Source organism: Aspergillus thermomutatus (genome assembly GCF_002237265.1).
Source record: "Aspergillus thermomutatus strain HMR AF 39 chromosome Unknown NODE_36, whole genome shotgun sequence".
In the NCBI taxonomy this organism is placed as follows: Eukaryota; Fungi; Ascomycota; class Eurotiomycetes; order Eurotiales; family Aspergillaceae; genus Aspergillus; species Aspergillus thermomutatus.
Window position 1 is genome coordinate 98301 of NW_020798085.1, and position 15396 is coordinate 113696.

Sequence of the window (15396 nt, forward strand, 5' to 3'; positions counted from 1 at the left end):
TATCTTGGCTTGCTCGTGTATACACGCTTGTACACTCTTGCACATACATTTTTGCTCTCCTTTGCTTCTTTGGACATATCTTACCGACCTTGACTAGCTCTCTTCTCCTTTTCATGTTTTACTTTTGGTTTGCTGCGGATACTTTCCGACGGTGACACAATGTGTAGACAGAATGTCGAACTCATTTAGTTAATATGAAGCCTTTAACATGAGTACGCGGTTAGGAACCTGAAATTGTTGTAGATCAATATGTCTTTAGGAGTATGTGCTCAAGGCGACAAGCAGTGTATGATAGATGCTCCAGGCCACAAAGACACTGCCAGACCACTACACCAATGCAGCGACACATAAACGAGAGAATAATCACAAGGAATCTGAAATTAATGTACATGATAAAGTAAGGGGATTTTGGACAATGAGAAACAAAGAATGAAGAGAAAGAAAGAGAAAACAAATTGACAGCCCTTACACGGACAGCATTGAACATCAACGCTTCAAGAACATCCAGCTAGAGCTCTACCACGTGAACGCCTCCTCGACAAAATCGACCACGGCGCCCTTGCCGATGTTATTTCGCGCAGCGGCGCGGACCTCATCTGCAAAGGCGCCCGGCCCACACACGGAGACGATGGTCGCACCGACCCGTTTGGGGATGACCTCGTCCAGGACGACGTCGGGTCGACAGCGGCCCGGGAACATCTGCACCGTGGCGCTGGGGGAGACGATCTCACGGCTGCTCTTGGGCTTGGAGACGAAGAGTTTGACGGTGAGGATCTCGCGGCGCCCGGGGAGACGGAGGATCTGGTCCATCCAGTCGCGCACCCAGGTGAGGTGTTCTGTGTTGCGGACGGACCAGATGAGGTAGATCTGCTGCGTGGCGACGCGGCCCTCGGCGGCGCGGATGATGAGGTCGCGCACGAAGAGCATGTGGTGGGTGATGCCGGCACCGGCGGAGAACAGGACGGCCGTGCCGTAGCTGCCCATGTTGGAGGCGTGGGAGGAGTAGGGTCCCTCGATGTAGCCTGTGGTGTAGAGGGTCTGCCGCGGGGCGGCGAGGGCTTTGTTGTACAGCTTGCGGGTCATGCCTTGACGGGCGCCGACGATGAGGGAGACGGAGGTGGGTTGTTGATTGCCCCTCATGTAGTCATCGAGGTCCAGGGCGGTCTGCTTTTCCAGGAGCGACGGGGTCATGGGGCTCATGACGTTGTCCGGCGCGGCTGAAGGAGTCACGCAATTGTTCGGCTCGACCCAGGCGATTGAAAATGGGTGGGACATCCACAGGGAGACGCTCGGGATGTAGGCGAAGACGTGACCGCCAGGGTTGATGCGGACATGCTTGGGCAGGTGGAAGGTCACCTTGCAGGCCTCACCGGGCAACGCTTCAACGACCAGTTTTGTCGTGCCCTTTTTGAGTGAAAAGTTGAGATACAGCAAGCGGAGCAGCCGAGCTGATCGGTCAAACAGCCAAATAGCGCCAATGGCCTTGGCCCAGGGGATCTGAGGAAGACTGTCCAGGTCCAGATGCACATAGACGCCGAGGAAGGCCAGGAAGGCAGCAAGCTGATGCAGATGTAGGAAGGTCTCGTAGAAAGCATGCCGGATCGGCGAGGGAGAATGGAGGCACAGGAAGACCATCGCAACGGTTCCAACCAGACCCCAGGTGAAGAAGGGGGTGCTGGTGAGTCGTACCAGCATGCGAGAGAAGTCTTCTTCATCGCACGCATTGACCGCCCAAGCCGCTGTGTGGACCACGCTCTCGAGCACAACAATACGGCCCAGCCATCGATGCAAAAGATTGTACGTATCGAAACTGATGTGCAAGAGTGGGATCAAGGGATTGTTGCGACCCGCGAGGAGGAAAAGAGGCACCATGTTCAGGACCGCCAGAGTGCCCGACCGGCCACGAAGCTCGGCAACAAGAGCCGCTTTCTCGTTCACAGCATAATCCAAAAAACAGCAATAAGCCACTTGGCTGGCGACATACAGTAGAATCAGGATCGAGTGAAACCTCGACGGCAGGGTACCCACATTGATGGCCGAGGATAGCTGGATTTCCCGATTGTGTCTTTTGCGACCCAGAGGTGCATAGAGAATGTGCTTCTTGATATTTGCCCACAAGCGTGACTCCTCGACACTCCAGAACATTTGCTGTCTTTGACTCGCCGTCAACGAGGTAATATGTCGCAGATAGCCATGGCTGATCTGGGCAATCCGGCCGCAGAAAACTACCAAGGCTCCTATGATAACGGACCAGTAGATGATCCGCGTGATTATGACATCTCTGGGAACATTGACCCCACCGAGGCCTCGCGAGTACTCGTAAACGTAGGTAGTGTTTATCCCATGACCGCGGGCAGTGATGTGTTGGTGAAGGTCATCCATGGGAAGGACTGGATAAGCCGGAGTCGAGAGTGGTCGTGTAGTCCGTCGAGGGGTTGAAATAAAGCCAAACAGAAAAGAATGACGAAGTGAAGAGACCCTTCAGCCAGGAAGAGTTAAGAGCAGGCAATGCTGTTTTTACGCAGTGGAGATGCAAGTGCCGATGGCTGGGGAACGATAGGAATGTGGAGACCAAGCACGCTGTACAGGGCAACTATGAGTCTCTGACCGAAGCTGACGAACGACAAAGACCCTGTGAGTGCACCGACGAGAACAAGAATACTTGGGGTTAAAAGAGCGAAGTCCCGGGTGGATCTCTCAGAGTGAATCACTGTGTGCTGGCGATGTTATGGCACAGCTCGAACAATGGTGATTGTTTCAACTGGAGAGCGAATAAAGAAGATCCTCAAGGACGATTGTGTCTAACAAAGCCAAAGAATGTCAATACCACAGCGTGAAGACATTTAGACTCGACGTCTCAGAGGCGCAAGCACCACGGAATCAGAGACACAAATCAGAGACACAAATGGTCTCTGACCATGCCGCGAGGTGTGATGCCATGGCAGCCTTCGAGATTCCAGTGACACTCACCTCCCAAGTGCATGATCGTCCGCTACAGTATTCAGCAGAAGATTAGAAGACGCTCAGCGTCATAAAGTATTCAACGATCGATGACGTCGATCCTACAACAGATTGCAGACCCTTGGGTTTGCAGATGCAAAGTGATGAGCTCTGAGACAGGTAGTGATCGACAAATAAGGAACGAAAGGAGACAACAGATGCTCAAGCAAGAGTGTGTCTCTGATGGAAGAAAGAACCTGCCAAGAGGTTCGACAATGGATAGAAATGCTATTGAGTTGGAATGAACGCAGATCTCCTCCTGATGCGACGATCAGAGCCAGCTGAAGCAGAACAGTGAATATCGAATTCTAATAAACGACGACGAACGAAATCAACAGGAAACAAGAGAAAAAAGAACCCGAGGGGAAAGCTACCTTGATCTCAAGAGAAGATCCACAAGGCAGTTGGAAAAGAAGAAAAAGCTCGGGAAAACCCAACCAAGAAAGCAGACTGTCCTGCAGAGCTGTCATTCTGAAACGCAAGTAGAAAGGGAGGTGAGCCCCATATCTACTACTTTTCCTGAGGCAAATGGCGTGGTCTTGGGAGAGGAGTTCATATCTAAAGCCAAGACGGGCGTCTGTCGTGCCACTCGACCCAGATTGCAGTTTCTGCCCTAATTCTCGAGGTCCCTGGGCTCCCTTTGATCCGGGAAAATTGAATCTCAGGTCGCTGATGGGCGATGACGATGAGCACAAGAAGCGCCCTTGCAGATGATGTGCGACCGACAGCGCATCGCTGGCCATACAAACAGTCAATCTTCAGGTGGCGAGGCGCTGAGCTGGACGCGCCCAGCCCCTCTTCAGCAGCAATTCACAGCCTGTCCTCATTGTCATTCACCAGTAGACTCGCTGAATTGGCCACATGGAGTGGATATGTGCCAAGTCGAAGACCATGTAATTAATAGATTGGTCATAGGGTACCATGAAGCTGTTTCATATTAGGTAGCTCACAGTGAAACCTCCGCTGCAGATTGGATTATTGGCTTAACAGTGACAGACAGACCCACTGGAAGTTTGAAGTCTTCCAGTGCTCTCGGACAGTTGACGGGAGCTTGGGCCAGGAAGGAGAATCAACTCGCCAGTTCCCGTTTGCTTTCTTTCTATCGAGATGAAACAACAGTGGCTGCTTTAGACAGTTCAGTTCTCTTGCTAACCCGAAGGAAGTAGATAGATACAGGGGGGGAACAGACAGTGTGCGGTTGGCGCCGAGTCTTTTTTTCCCTAATGCAGCCACATGTGACATCGGTGTCGCGGAAATGGCACTAGGAGCAATAGTTTAATCTATTCCACATGGCATGTCTCATTCCTATCATTTCCTGACGCTTTCTAATATGTCTCTATCCTCATGGCCAGTGTTGCCAAGCTCCAGAGTCTCTCTCAGCAAGGGTCTCGAATCGAAGATAACGGGTCTGCCTGGTTATGACGAGTCAACGGCCCATACCTGGCTAAATGGCGAATGGATACAGTCTCACTCTCACCACACAGCCAACCTATAGATACGAGTTACCTTGCACAATGGTCCAGGCGTCATCTCTTTGGAACTTCTCGGAAGCGCCCAGACACTGGCTACGGACACTAAATCTATTCAAGACCATCGCCTGGTATAACATAGAGCAAAGGTGACCTGACCGGCTTTGAGAGCTCTCAGTCAGCTAACTACGGAGTAATAGTCCGAGTCTTCTATCATTTCCATAGTGATATACGGTGGTCATCTATTATTAACATATCGATATTCAGGAAGAGCCAATGTTTGCGACGCCCTTTATCGGCCCATCCAACCTCCGTCAACACAGATCACTTCCCCTGAAACATAGTTGCTTGCTTGACTCGCCAAGAACACAATAACACCCTTGAAATCTTCCGGCTTCCCCCATCGGCCTGCTGGGATTCTGGCCATGATGCCAGCGTTCCGATTGGCATCGTTGATCAAGGCAACGTTCATGTCCGTGTCAATGTATCCTGGAGCGATGGCGTTCACATTGATACCCTTGCTGGCCCACTCATTGGACAGGGCCTTGGTTAATTGTGCAATGCCGCCTTTCGATGCTGCATATGCCGGAACGGTGATGCCACCCTGGAAAGAAAGAAGCGACGCAACATTGATGATGGAACCACGGCGACCGGAAGGAAATTCAGACGCATCCCGAGCCAATAGGTAGGCTCCAAATTCACGGCACAGTGTAAACACAGAGGTCAAGTTGACTTCAATAACCTAAGGAATTTCGTAGACGCAATCAGCTTCGGAAGGATCAAGAACTAGGGGAACGTCTGACACACCTCGTCCCAATCCTCGTCCGGAAACTTCTCACTAGGGTGTCTCCTCTGAATGCCAGCACAGTTGAGGAGAATGTCGGGCTTCAGTCCTTTGTTTGTCACTGCTGGGATGATTTCCTTGACTTCTTCTCGTTTCGACAACTCTGCCACATGAATCCAAGCTTTTCGACCGATCCGGTCGACAATTTCATCGCGAGTTGATGTGTTTGATTCGTCTCTCTAGATGATACCGATTAGTACTCTCTACCATACGTAGCTCATCCCTCGCCACGCTAAAGGCAAGTTAATTCCAGTGCTCGCACCTGGATCAGTATAATATCCGCACCAGCTTCAGCGAGGGCAAAAGCCATTGCCTGGCCGATACCCCTCGTCCCGCCTGTCACAATCGCGGTCTTTCCGCTCAGAGAGAATAATGAAGGAACAGTTGCCGACATTCTGACGATTGCAATGGCTCAATGTAGGAGAATTGGGCAGACTAAAGTTTCTGGTTGTTGTAAATCGATATTGATAAGAAGATGCTGGAGATTAAGCGCAGCAGTGGCTTACTTCAGAAAAAGTTCTATATACCTGGAGACTTCACTATCGCAACCTGATGACGCTCCATGGCCATAAATAATATCAACCTGCTCTGTTCCTCATTGTTGTCCCCCACGTGCGGGGCAATCCAGCCTGTTGCCCAAAACGGATACAGCCGTTGCCGTCGGCTATTGAACCTGCTGGATACAGAGCACGTGGCTTGTATTGTTATGGTACGCTGACCATACCCGAATCCGGGGTGTAATCGCCGTCGAACAATACAATGGAACCAAGTCACTGTTTGCCTTCAATTGACAACGATCGATAGTTAGAATTGATATGATCCCATGTCTCTCACAGGTGTGAGGATTGGATTCGGTGGGATCAGCTGTAGAGAAATCGGATGCCACAATATGCGTTGGCGAATCCTGAGCAACCAGAGGAAGGTATCTACCTAGCATTTCGTATTACCCTTTCGTACAATGACCCCCAAACTTTCGGAGTCCACCTTGGTAATCGAGTTGCTCCCAACTAGTGAGACCCCGAATCATCTTCCCCAGATATCATTTTTCCTTTACAAACACGTCAACATCATTCGTGAATCAAGTGCTCGAAGGACAGGAGTCCGCTTTTATTGCTCTCATCGAAGTGATCGAAGTCTAAATCTCATACTGTGGGTCAAGGCGCTCGTGCCTTGGCGACCAGACCTTCCGAGGAGCTTCATCCTGAAAGACTCAACCTTTTGCTGCCTTTTCATCCATGTCTATTTGTCTGTCGATAGATCAAAGGTACATCATATTTGGGGTCCAAAGGCGTCGTCCTTTTTTTTTTTATCTCGAACCAGACCAGTGAACTGCATTTACCTCACTAATGGACTCGTTATGCCAAGCCTCACCAGCACCACGTCAAGGATGAGAAAAATGAGGCCTAAGTCCTATTGTTACCAAATTTCCACATTCTGACCTGAATCTCTGGCCTCTCTGAGCAGCAATGGAACGGGACGAACAGTCTCCTCCGCTGGGAGACACCTTAGGGTCGAGGCGAAAGTCTCGCTCCGACTCTTCAGCGAAGCGCGTATCAAGAGCCTGTTTGCACTGCCGACAGCGTAAATCCAAGTGTGATTTGTATGTTCCCAGCATTCACATGTCACATCGATCAACTGTCTTTCGCCGTTGCATTGCGCTAACAAAGTGAACAGGGACAGCAGTGGCAGTCCCGGGGTACCACCATGTCAACGGTGTATTCGAGACAACCGCGAATGTGTCCTTGGGGGCTCAAACCGAGGGGGACGCCGTATTCGCAAAAACAAGATGAAAAATTTCACTCCCAGCACTGACTTGTCCACGAGAATAGAATCGCTGATGGACACAACCAGCCCGTCCACCTCAGACAGCCGGCAGAATGCGTCTAGTTCGTACTCCAACCCGATCGTCTTTGTGCAGCCGAACCCTCCAACGACTGTCTCCGTTTCAGTGGATGACGAAGACACGGCCTCCATCGGTTCTGTACCGCGAAATCCGTCTGATGCTTGGCAATGTCTGACAGGCATAGCGAAAAGAGGCACCGATGATTTGAATCCGGAAACCCACCCCGATTCCGCGCGTACAGATCCGACCGGCTTCCCATCCTTCTCGGTATTTCAGAATGGCGCAGCTACGGATTTTCACCCAACCAGTGGTATCAAAGCCTACAGGCTGGTACAGGCAAGGTCTCTGGACCCAGGGACAGTGTGGCAGCTTGTGGCTCGTTACGCCGAGAATTTTCATCCTTATCTTCCCCTGGTGCCGCGAAAATACTTTGATCGCCATGCGCTCGACGCTTTTGCCACTAACGAGAAACACTTGTTGACCGCGGTGCTGACCATTGCCTCCAAAGACCTGGTCGAACGGCCGGAAATCCACGAATACTGCTCCAAGTACATGCATGAACTCATCTCCGGCATTGCTGCTGGTGCTGATTGCGATGTGGAAGCCGTCGAGGCGCTACTCCTTCTCGCCGAGTGGGAACCCCAGGGTCTTCGGCCGCGGATCGAGCAAGTTGGGCGTGGCGAGGAGGACCGAGCCGCCTGGATGCATGTCGGGCTTGCTCTGCGATCGGGCTATTTCCTTGGGTTGGATCGGACGTCCTTCCGGGGTGATGCTTCGGGGGATACGGAGACCGAAGCCCGCAGACGACTGGCGTGGACCTGCTGCTACATCTCCGACCGTCTGATTTCCGTCCGTATCGGGCGGGCTTTCTGGTCGCGAGGTCCAGGACCGATGACGGGTCTTGTCAGTCAGGATTTCCCTTCCCTACAACCTGTCAAGAGCGATGAGGAAGATTATGCAAAGATCTTCCAGGCGACACTGGATCTTACGCAACTCTATAACAATGTTCACGATGTACTCTACTCCGGGATGCGGGCCAGCAATCAAATGATGCTCATGGGCGACTACGTGAAATACGTGGACGATTTTCGCCTTGCCATTCTCCGTTGGAAGTCCCGCTGGGGCTCGCTTCCCTGTATGGCCTAACCCATATGCTTTGCGCTGTCAATCACTTACGTATTGCAGGTTCCACGCCGATGCGAGCCACGTTGCAGTTGTCATACGAGTATCTGAGGCTCTATACGAACGCATTCGCTTTTCAAGCTGCGATCTCCCAGTCACTGGTCTCCAAGCATAAAAACAACAATCACTCGCAAAGGGAGCATTTGCGCGCGACCTTCAACAATGTGGCATCAATGCAGGATGCGCGCTTCATTTACGAGTCTGTGGACGCTGCGAAAGCGTATCTGACTATCCTTGTTGACGAAGTGCATCCGGAAAAGCACTTGCATTTTATGCCTCTGAGGTTTTACTTGTATGGCATCTATGCAGCAGTCTTCTTATACAAGGTGGGATGGTCGTCCAAACAATTCGAGTATGAACTGACCGATAGCAGGCGCGTTCATTCGGTGTCATGCTGAACTCTGAGGAGACGAAGGTGCGAGAACTGGTCACTCGCACCACTGAGGTGCTGAAGCGAGCAAGTGCCGGGCCAGATGACATTGGGGCTCGATATGCACGGCTTTTGGAACTCTTGTGGCAGTCTAAGCCTGCGCCCGCCGTCTCTCCTACGGCAACCCATCGAAGCAGCGATCTATTGATGCAGAACACACTCAATCGCTTGCCGGAGCAAAGTAATTATGTGCATTTCAGTCCTGCCAATGACTTTTCATGGCTGGATCTCGAAGCAGTCGGAGACTTTGTGTCTGGAGACCAAATGCCAGGAACTGGTACTCTAGCATTTCATGCATTCCAGCAAGAGCCTGATTTGTATCAATCAGGGCAGGACCGTTCTCAGCCATGGCCGATGTCACCATGGGTCGGTGACATGGCCGGCAACCTTTTGTTTTAAAAAGCATGCTTCGGGAATTTGACACGAAATACGGACAATTCCTCAGTCGTATGATTTTGGCGTGGGTCACATAGCTAGAACCGGAAATCTCTCTGTATCCGTGTGATTCCAGCTCTCCTCTGTGCTCTGTCACCCCCACACTGTTGATGCGGGGCTGCGGGGCACTTGATACGCGGGAGTTGCTCCGATGAAGCACAGCTGCCAAGTTGGTAGCCGAGGGGCGCCTTATCTTCTCGTCAAAGTATCAGAGGGTTGTTCTTTAGTCTGGCTCTCGTTCTCAATCCGGATGCAGATCATATGTTTGGTATGTCATTTTAATACTATCTACCAATGGCGCAGTTGAACGAGATACGCGGCCGATTGGCCCTCATCACAGGGGCGTCTGGAGGGTGAGGATCTATCTACTTGTGTATTGTCTCCGATGCTGACGCTTTTGCTAGGATTGGAGCTGCTTGTGCTCGTCAGCTGGCTCAGAAGGGAGTCCATCTCGCTTTGACGTATTCTACCAACCTCGAGGCAATGAATGCGCTTGTAAAAGAGCTTAGATCCAGTCAATCGGCAGCAGATGGCGCCGATGCACTCCGCATTTCAATCCACCAGGTCGATGTTGCGTCTGCAGAGCAAATCCAGAACATGTTCGCACAGATCGACCAGGAGCACGGACAGCGACCGGACATTCTTGTGTCCAATGCAGGCTACGGCAAGCGCATCCCACAGGTTTGGGATATCTCACTGGAAGAATTTGACTATACCATCAACGTGAATCTGCGGGCCTCCTTCATCCTGGTGAAGGGGATTGTCGACCATATGAGGGAGCAGCGGTGGGGTCGAATCGTCTTTATGTCTTCGATTGCTGGGTACGGCGGTGGAATCAATGGATGTCGTAAGTGCCCAAGTCTCCATGCTCGACAAGAAGCTCGCATAGCTGACCCTGTTATTGATAGATTACGCCGCTTCGAAAGGCGGTATGACTGGCATGATGAAGAATCTCGCGACTCGTCTGGCTGAATATAATATCAGTGTCAATGACGTGGCACCGGCCATGATCGGCGACACTGGCATGATACCCAGCGCTCAAGCCATCCCTGAGGTTGCAGCGGGGATTCCTCTTGGTCGACTGGGTACCCCTGAGGAAGTGGCTAATGTTGTGAGCATGCTCGTAACGACGGGCTACATGACTGGCCAGAGTTTGCTGCTGGCAGGAGGGTTAAAGTAGTTTAAAGATATATCAGGAAAATAAACGCAAGTGCATGTCACCCAAGCTTATGCAAGTGGTTAATCTTCTATACGCCACATATGTAGCTCGTAATTTACGCTTGCTCCTCGTCCTGTCCATCAATATCTCAAACAATCGTTGGTCAAGAACAGGGTATACATTGCCGAATGAAACACGAACAAGAGAGGCATCCTAGCTTTCAATCACAACCTTGACCACAGGTCTTCCCGCCTCATCCACTCCCTTCCCAGCCAGAGCAAAAGCCCGACTCCCGTCCTCCAGTCTGACCCGATGGGTAACAACCTGCTTCTCAACATGGTCGAACTTCCCACTGGCCATCAACTCGATCGCAGCCGGGTACGCATGGCCATCATACCGGAACGTGCCAATGATATCCACCTCCCGCAGCGCCGCCGCGCCCACCGGGAGCGTCTGAATCGGGTTCCCCATCCCGATCTGCACAAGGACCGCGCCGGGGGCCGCAGCGTAGATACCCGCCTGCACGCACGCCGGCACACCCGTACACTCGTACACCCGCACAAACCCCGCCGCAAGACCACGCGCTTCTTTCAGCGCCGCCGCGGTCCGCTGGGCGTTCTGCATGGCGTGGGCGATGTGCTCCGCGCTGGGGGCGTCCGGGGCGGGCGCGGGGTGGGCCTTGTCGCCGCCCCTGGGGAGGAGATGGGTCTTCAGGCGCAGGTTGAGGGAGGCTGCGATCTCCAGGCGCGCGGGATCGATGTCCGCCACGACGATGGAGGTGAAGGGCTGCGAGGTGGCCAGCGCGGCGGCGAGGAGGAGGCCGATGGCTCCGGCGCCGAAGATCAGCGCGGCGGACTGGTCGCCCAGCGCGGTGGCGCGGTGCACGTCGGCCTCGGTGGGCGGGTGCGAGCGGCGGATGGCGTGCAGGCAGACGGCGAGGGGCTCGACGAGGGCGCCGCCGGCGTAGGAGACGGTGTCGGGGAGCTTGTGGCAGAGGTCGGCGGGGTGGTTGGTGAGTTCCATCAGGGTGCCGTCCAGGTGCGGGAAGAGCTTGGCGCTGCTGCGGAACTTCATGTCCGGGCAGATGTTGTAGCGGCCGGCGCGGCAGAGGGTGCAGGTGCGGCAGGGGAGGCCGACTTCGAGGGCGACGCGGTCGCCGACCTGCAGGGTTGTCACGTCTGGTCCGAGGGCTGTGACGGTGCCGGAGGATTCGTGGCCTAGGCACATGGGCTCGCGCACGACGAAGTCGCCATTGCGGCCGTGGTTGTAGTAGTGGAGGTCTGAGCCGCAGAGACCGGTTGCGCGGATGGCGACCTGGACTTCGGAGCCGGTGGGAGGGGAGATGGGCCGTGATTCCTGGATGTTGGGTTAGTATCGAGCTGTGTTTGTATGAGGACCAGAGGTTGCTACATACCAGGCGGAGATCTTTGGCGCCGTGGAGGACGAGCGCTGTGGTGGTGGTCATGATGCTTGATGGACTCTCGATGTCGATGAGATTGAGAGGGACCTTGGAGGAGAAAAAGTTCTCATGGCTCATGAAAGAATTTCATGATAAATCCGATGCATCACCACCCCATTCACTGTGGTTGCTCGTCTTCTCTTCCCCTCGTCGGCCATTGAATAACGTGGGGTCATACCACGGATTTGCTCCGCAGCGGGAATTGAACCGCATTTCAATAGCCGACAGTTAATGATTACCGACAAGAACATGGTGTATTTAAGATCATGCACGAGAGTATCTGAATTCAAAGATCATTCTTCTGCATAGAGCGACTTGTAGATAGCAACCTCAGTCTATTTCAGCCATCTGAAGGTTAGCCATGATTATCAATCACTTCCTGCTTCTGACCTAAATAATGTCAGATGTCTCGCCGTATCGTAAGTATGTATTCTGTATTGCTGTATCATCCTTGTGTAATACTGTACTGTAATACTCGATAACCCCCACGCGATATGGAGGAGCTCCGGAAAATGATGACCAAGATCAAGTCGATGAAACAATATCAAATAAACATGATCAGAGGTCCAGATACTAGTCATCTCAATAATTTCAATTATCTCTGTAATATCTCTCTTTCTTCCTTCTCTTCATCTCAATTGCTCTGTCCCTCCCTGCATTCCGTTCTTGAACGTTGAATTCTTCTCACACCGCGATAAGAGCTCCCACCCCGCTCTCCAACTCTGACATCATGCCTTCAGCTCTACTCATCGGCGGCATCACCCACGCCAGAAAGGAATGGGAGGATCTCTCGTCCATTCTGACTCTAAAGGTGAGTTCGGATTGTGGTCTGGTGGTGTGTCGACTCTAATGGAGCGTTTCAAGGAATTTCCCGAAGGCACCAGAGACGAGTTCATCCGGAATTGCAAAGACGGCCAGTACGATGATGTGGTAGCGATTTACCGATCCAATACGTCTACCAAGGTAAACACTGCAGTTGTACGGGACGATAAGGGTCTATTTACTGATTGAGCTCAGTTCACTGGCCCGTTCGATGCAGAGTTGCTCTCGGTCCTTCCCAAGTCATTGAAGTATATCTGCCACAATGGAGCTGGCTATGACAACATTGACATCCCCGGCTGCTCAGAGAAGGGTGTGACCATCTATGATTTCTAAATACAGAAACCAGAAAAGCTGACAATAGTATAGGAATTGCTGTATCCAGTACCCCAGTCGCCGTTAACCACGCCACAGCCGACGTAGGCATCTTCCTGATGATTGGCGCTTTGCGCCAGGCTTATGTCCCCTTATCTGCTCTTCGCGCTGGTTAGTAATCTGACGTTCGAAACTACGAAACTCGAGAAAATTGACAATGTCCACAGGCCACTGGCAGGGAAAAACTACGCTCGGCCATGACCCCCAGGGCAAGGTGCTTGGTATTCTCGGAATGGGAGGAATTGGAAGGGTAAGCCTGTCTTTCAAGCCATATGATCAGGCAGCTGATTTCGTTGCAATAGGAAATGGCCAATCGCGCAAGAGCTTTCGGAATGAAGATACAATACCACAACAGATCGAGACTCTCACCAGAGCTTGAGTGGGATGCTCAATATGTCTCGTTTGATGAGTTGCTGGGGAATGCGGATGTCCTCAGCTTGAATCTCGCTCTCAATGCCAAAACCCGCCATATCATTGGCGAGAAGGAGTTCCAGAAGATGAAGGATGGTGTGGTCATTGTGAACACAGCTCGTGGAGCTTTGATTGACGAAAAGGCTCTGGTCGCCGCTTTGGATTCGGGCAAGGTAAGCTCCATCCTATCTTACTTCCTTGAGTTATGGGTAGTAATGTTATGCGACAGGTCATGTCGGCTGGTTTGGATGTGTATGAAAACGAGCCCGAGATAGAAGCTGGCCTGGTAAATAACCCCCGCGTGATGCTGCTACCACACATCGGAACCGCGACCTATGAGACTCAGAAGGAAATGGAGCTGTTGGTCTTGAACAACTTGCGCTCGGCGGTGGAGAAGGGCGAGATGATCACATTGGTGCCGGAGCAGAAGGATATTTTTAAGGGGCAGAATGGACATTAACTTGATGATTTGATAGACCTTATTTTCCTGTTCATAGAGCAATGCACGTTTCATAGACGACGTTTTCCTATACCAACAACCATAATAACAATCAATGAGTGAGACGAGAGTTTAGATGAAAGTAACTTTGATGTTCCTGATCTGCCGGGCGGTGAGTTGGTTGACTACCGGACTGGGCCTAGTGTTAGGGCTCGCTTAGGGCGCGCGGGCGCCAAGAGCGAAAAAGCGCACCACAACGAGCGAGCCTCGCGATCTCAAGATTCCAGCGGCCGACGAAAGCAAAGCGACAAAACTTCTCATCCGACATCGAGGACCACCCCGCTCGGCAACCGCATCAAGATGGTGAGTGTTTTTGACATTATTCAAGACGACGGAAACGATGGCGAAGGGATACATCGCGAAGAAACAAAAAAAAGCAGACGGCAAGAGATGAGGAAATCCGCTCTCAGAACGTTTCCCGTTACACCGGCGATGTTCGACTTCTACCTGTGTCGTTTCTGGCTGTGCCCTGGTCATGAAAGAAGAAATTCGAAAGCTTGAATTCCACCGTCGCCATCGTTTTCGCTACGTTTTATGCTTTGTGAAGGAAATGGGAATAGGACATGGTTTTGCTGATGTTGGGTCTTTGTTTGCATCAGGTCCGTTACGCTGCTCAGGAGATTCCGGCCGCAAAGAGCGCCCGCGCCCGGGGCTCTTACCTGCGTGTCAGCTTCAAGAACACCCGTGAGACCGCTCAGGCCATCAACGGCATGAAGCTGCAGCGCGCCCTTACCTTCCTCGAGAACGTCACCACCAAGACCGAGGTCGTTCCCTTCCGGCGGTACGCTGGCAGCATTGGTCGCTGCGCTCAGGGTGAGTGCGGACAATTTTCTTATCTGTTTAATTGGAGGATCATCTGTCGAGCTTTATGGGGACGTCTTGGGGTTTTCGCGAAGAAATGACGACATTGCGTTCTTAAGGCTGTCCATGGAATACGGATTGATGGCCATCTGGGAGGGACATGTTTCAAATATCAAATGCTGACTACAGTACAGGCAAGCAGTGGGGTGTCAGCAAGGCTCGCTGGCCCGTCAAGTCCGCTCAGTTCCTCATCGACCTCCTGAAGAACGCTGAGGCCAACGCCGACACCAAGGGTCTCGACACCGGCAACCTTGTTGTCAAGCACATCCAGGTCAACCAGGCTCCCAAGGGCCGGAGACGCACCTACCGTGCTCACGGTCGTGTACGTTGACCTGTTTTTCCACCGCTGGAAATCTACCAAGAAGACTGACTCGAAGTCTAGATCAACCCCTACATGACCAACCCCTGCCACATCGAGCTCATCCTTACCGAGGGTGAGGAGACTGTCCAGAAGGGCCCCCACGTTGTCAAGCGCGAGGAGGTCCGCCTCAGCTCCCGCCAGCGTGGTGCTCAGATCCGCCGTGCCCTCACCGAGGCGTAAGCGGTCTGTAGATGTCGGGGGGTTAGGGTAGTCGGAAAATGAATGGGAAAGCCGGAGTTTGCTGTTGTA

General features: G+C 52.4%; 5 protein-coding genes across 5 annotated transcripts; 2 read left to right on the forward strand and 3 right to left on the reverse strand.

Moving 5' to 3' along the window:
- Positions 1–516: 516 nt before the first annotated feature.
- Positions 517–2382, reverse strand: CDV56_108149 (ferric reductase family protein; the record flags this gene model as incomplete). The annotated part of the gene is made up of 1 exon (XM_026761768.1): positions 517–2382. One exon carries the CDS (start codon positions 2380–2382, stop codon positions 517–519), a length of 1866 nt encoding a protein of 621 aa, XP_026616719.1.
- Positions 2383–4761: 2379 nt separating this feature from the next.
- CDV56_108267 (putative 2-deoxy-D-gluconate 3-dehydrogenase) lies at positions 4762–5707 on the reverse strand (the record flags this gene model as incomplete). Its single annotated transcript, XM_026761886.1, has 3 exons — positions 4762–5211; positions 5277–5492; positions 5576–5707. The coding sequence occupies 3 exons, from the start codon at positions 5705–5707 to the stop codon at positions 4762–4764; spliced, it is 798 nt and encodes a 265-aa protein (XP_026616720.1).
- A 1392-nt stretch (positions 5708–7099) lies between these two features.
- CDV56_108325 (uncharacterized protein) lies at positions 7100–10383 on the forward strand (the record flags this gene model as incomplete). Its single annotated transcript, XM_026761944.1, has 6 exons — positions 7100–8291; positions 8342–8664; positions 8712–9134; positions 9507–9556; positions 9608–10050; positions 10112–10383. 6 exons carry the CDS (start codon positions 7100–7102, stop codon positions 10381–10383), a joined length of 2703 nt encoding a protein of 900 aa, XP_026616721.1.
- A 192-nt stretch (positions 10384–10575) lies between these two features.
- Positions 10576–11827, reverse strand: CDV56_108416 (NAD(P)-dependent alcohol dehydrogenase; the record flags this gene model as incomplete). Its single annotated transcript, XM_026762035.1, has 2 exons — positions 10576–11718; positions 11777–11827. The coding sequence occupies 2 exons, from the start codon at positions 11825–11827 to the stop codon at positions 10576–10578; spliced, it is 1194 nt and encodes a 397-aa protein (XP_026616722.1).
- A 724-nt stretch (positions 11828–12551) lies between these two features.
- On the forward strand, positions 12552–15327 carry CDV56_108465 (60S ribosomal uL22 domain-containing protein; the record flags this gene model as incomplete). The annotated part of the gene is made up of 11 exons (XM_026762084.1): positions 12552–12632; positions 12686–12784; positions 12839–12953; positions 13010–13126; positions 13183–13265; positions 13318–13599; positions 13656–13786; positions 14069–14228; positions 14525–14738; positions 14921–15108; positions 15169–15327. 11 exons carry the CDS (start codon positions 12552–12554, stop codon positions 15325–15327), a joined length of 1629 nt encoding a protein of 542 aa, XP_026616723.1.
- Positions 15328–15396: the final 69 nt, after the last annotated feature.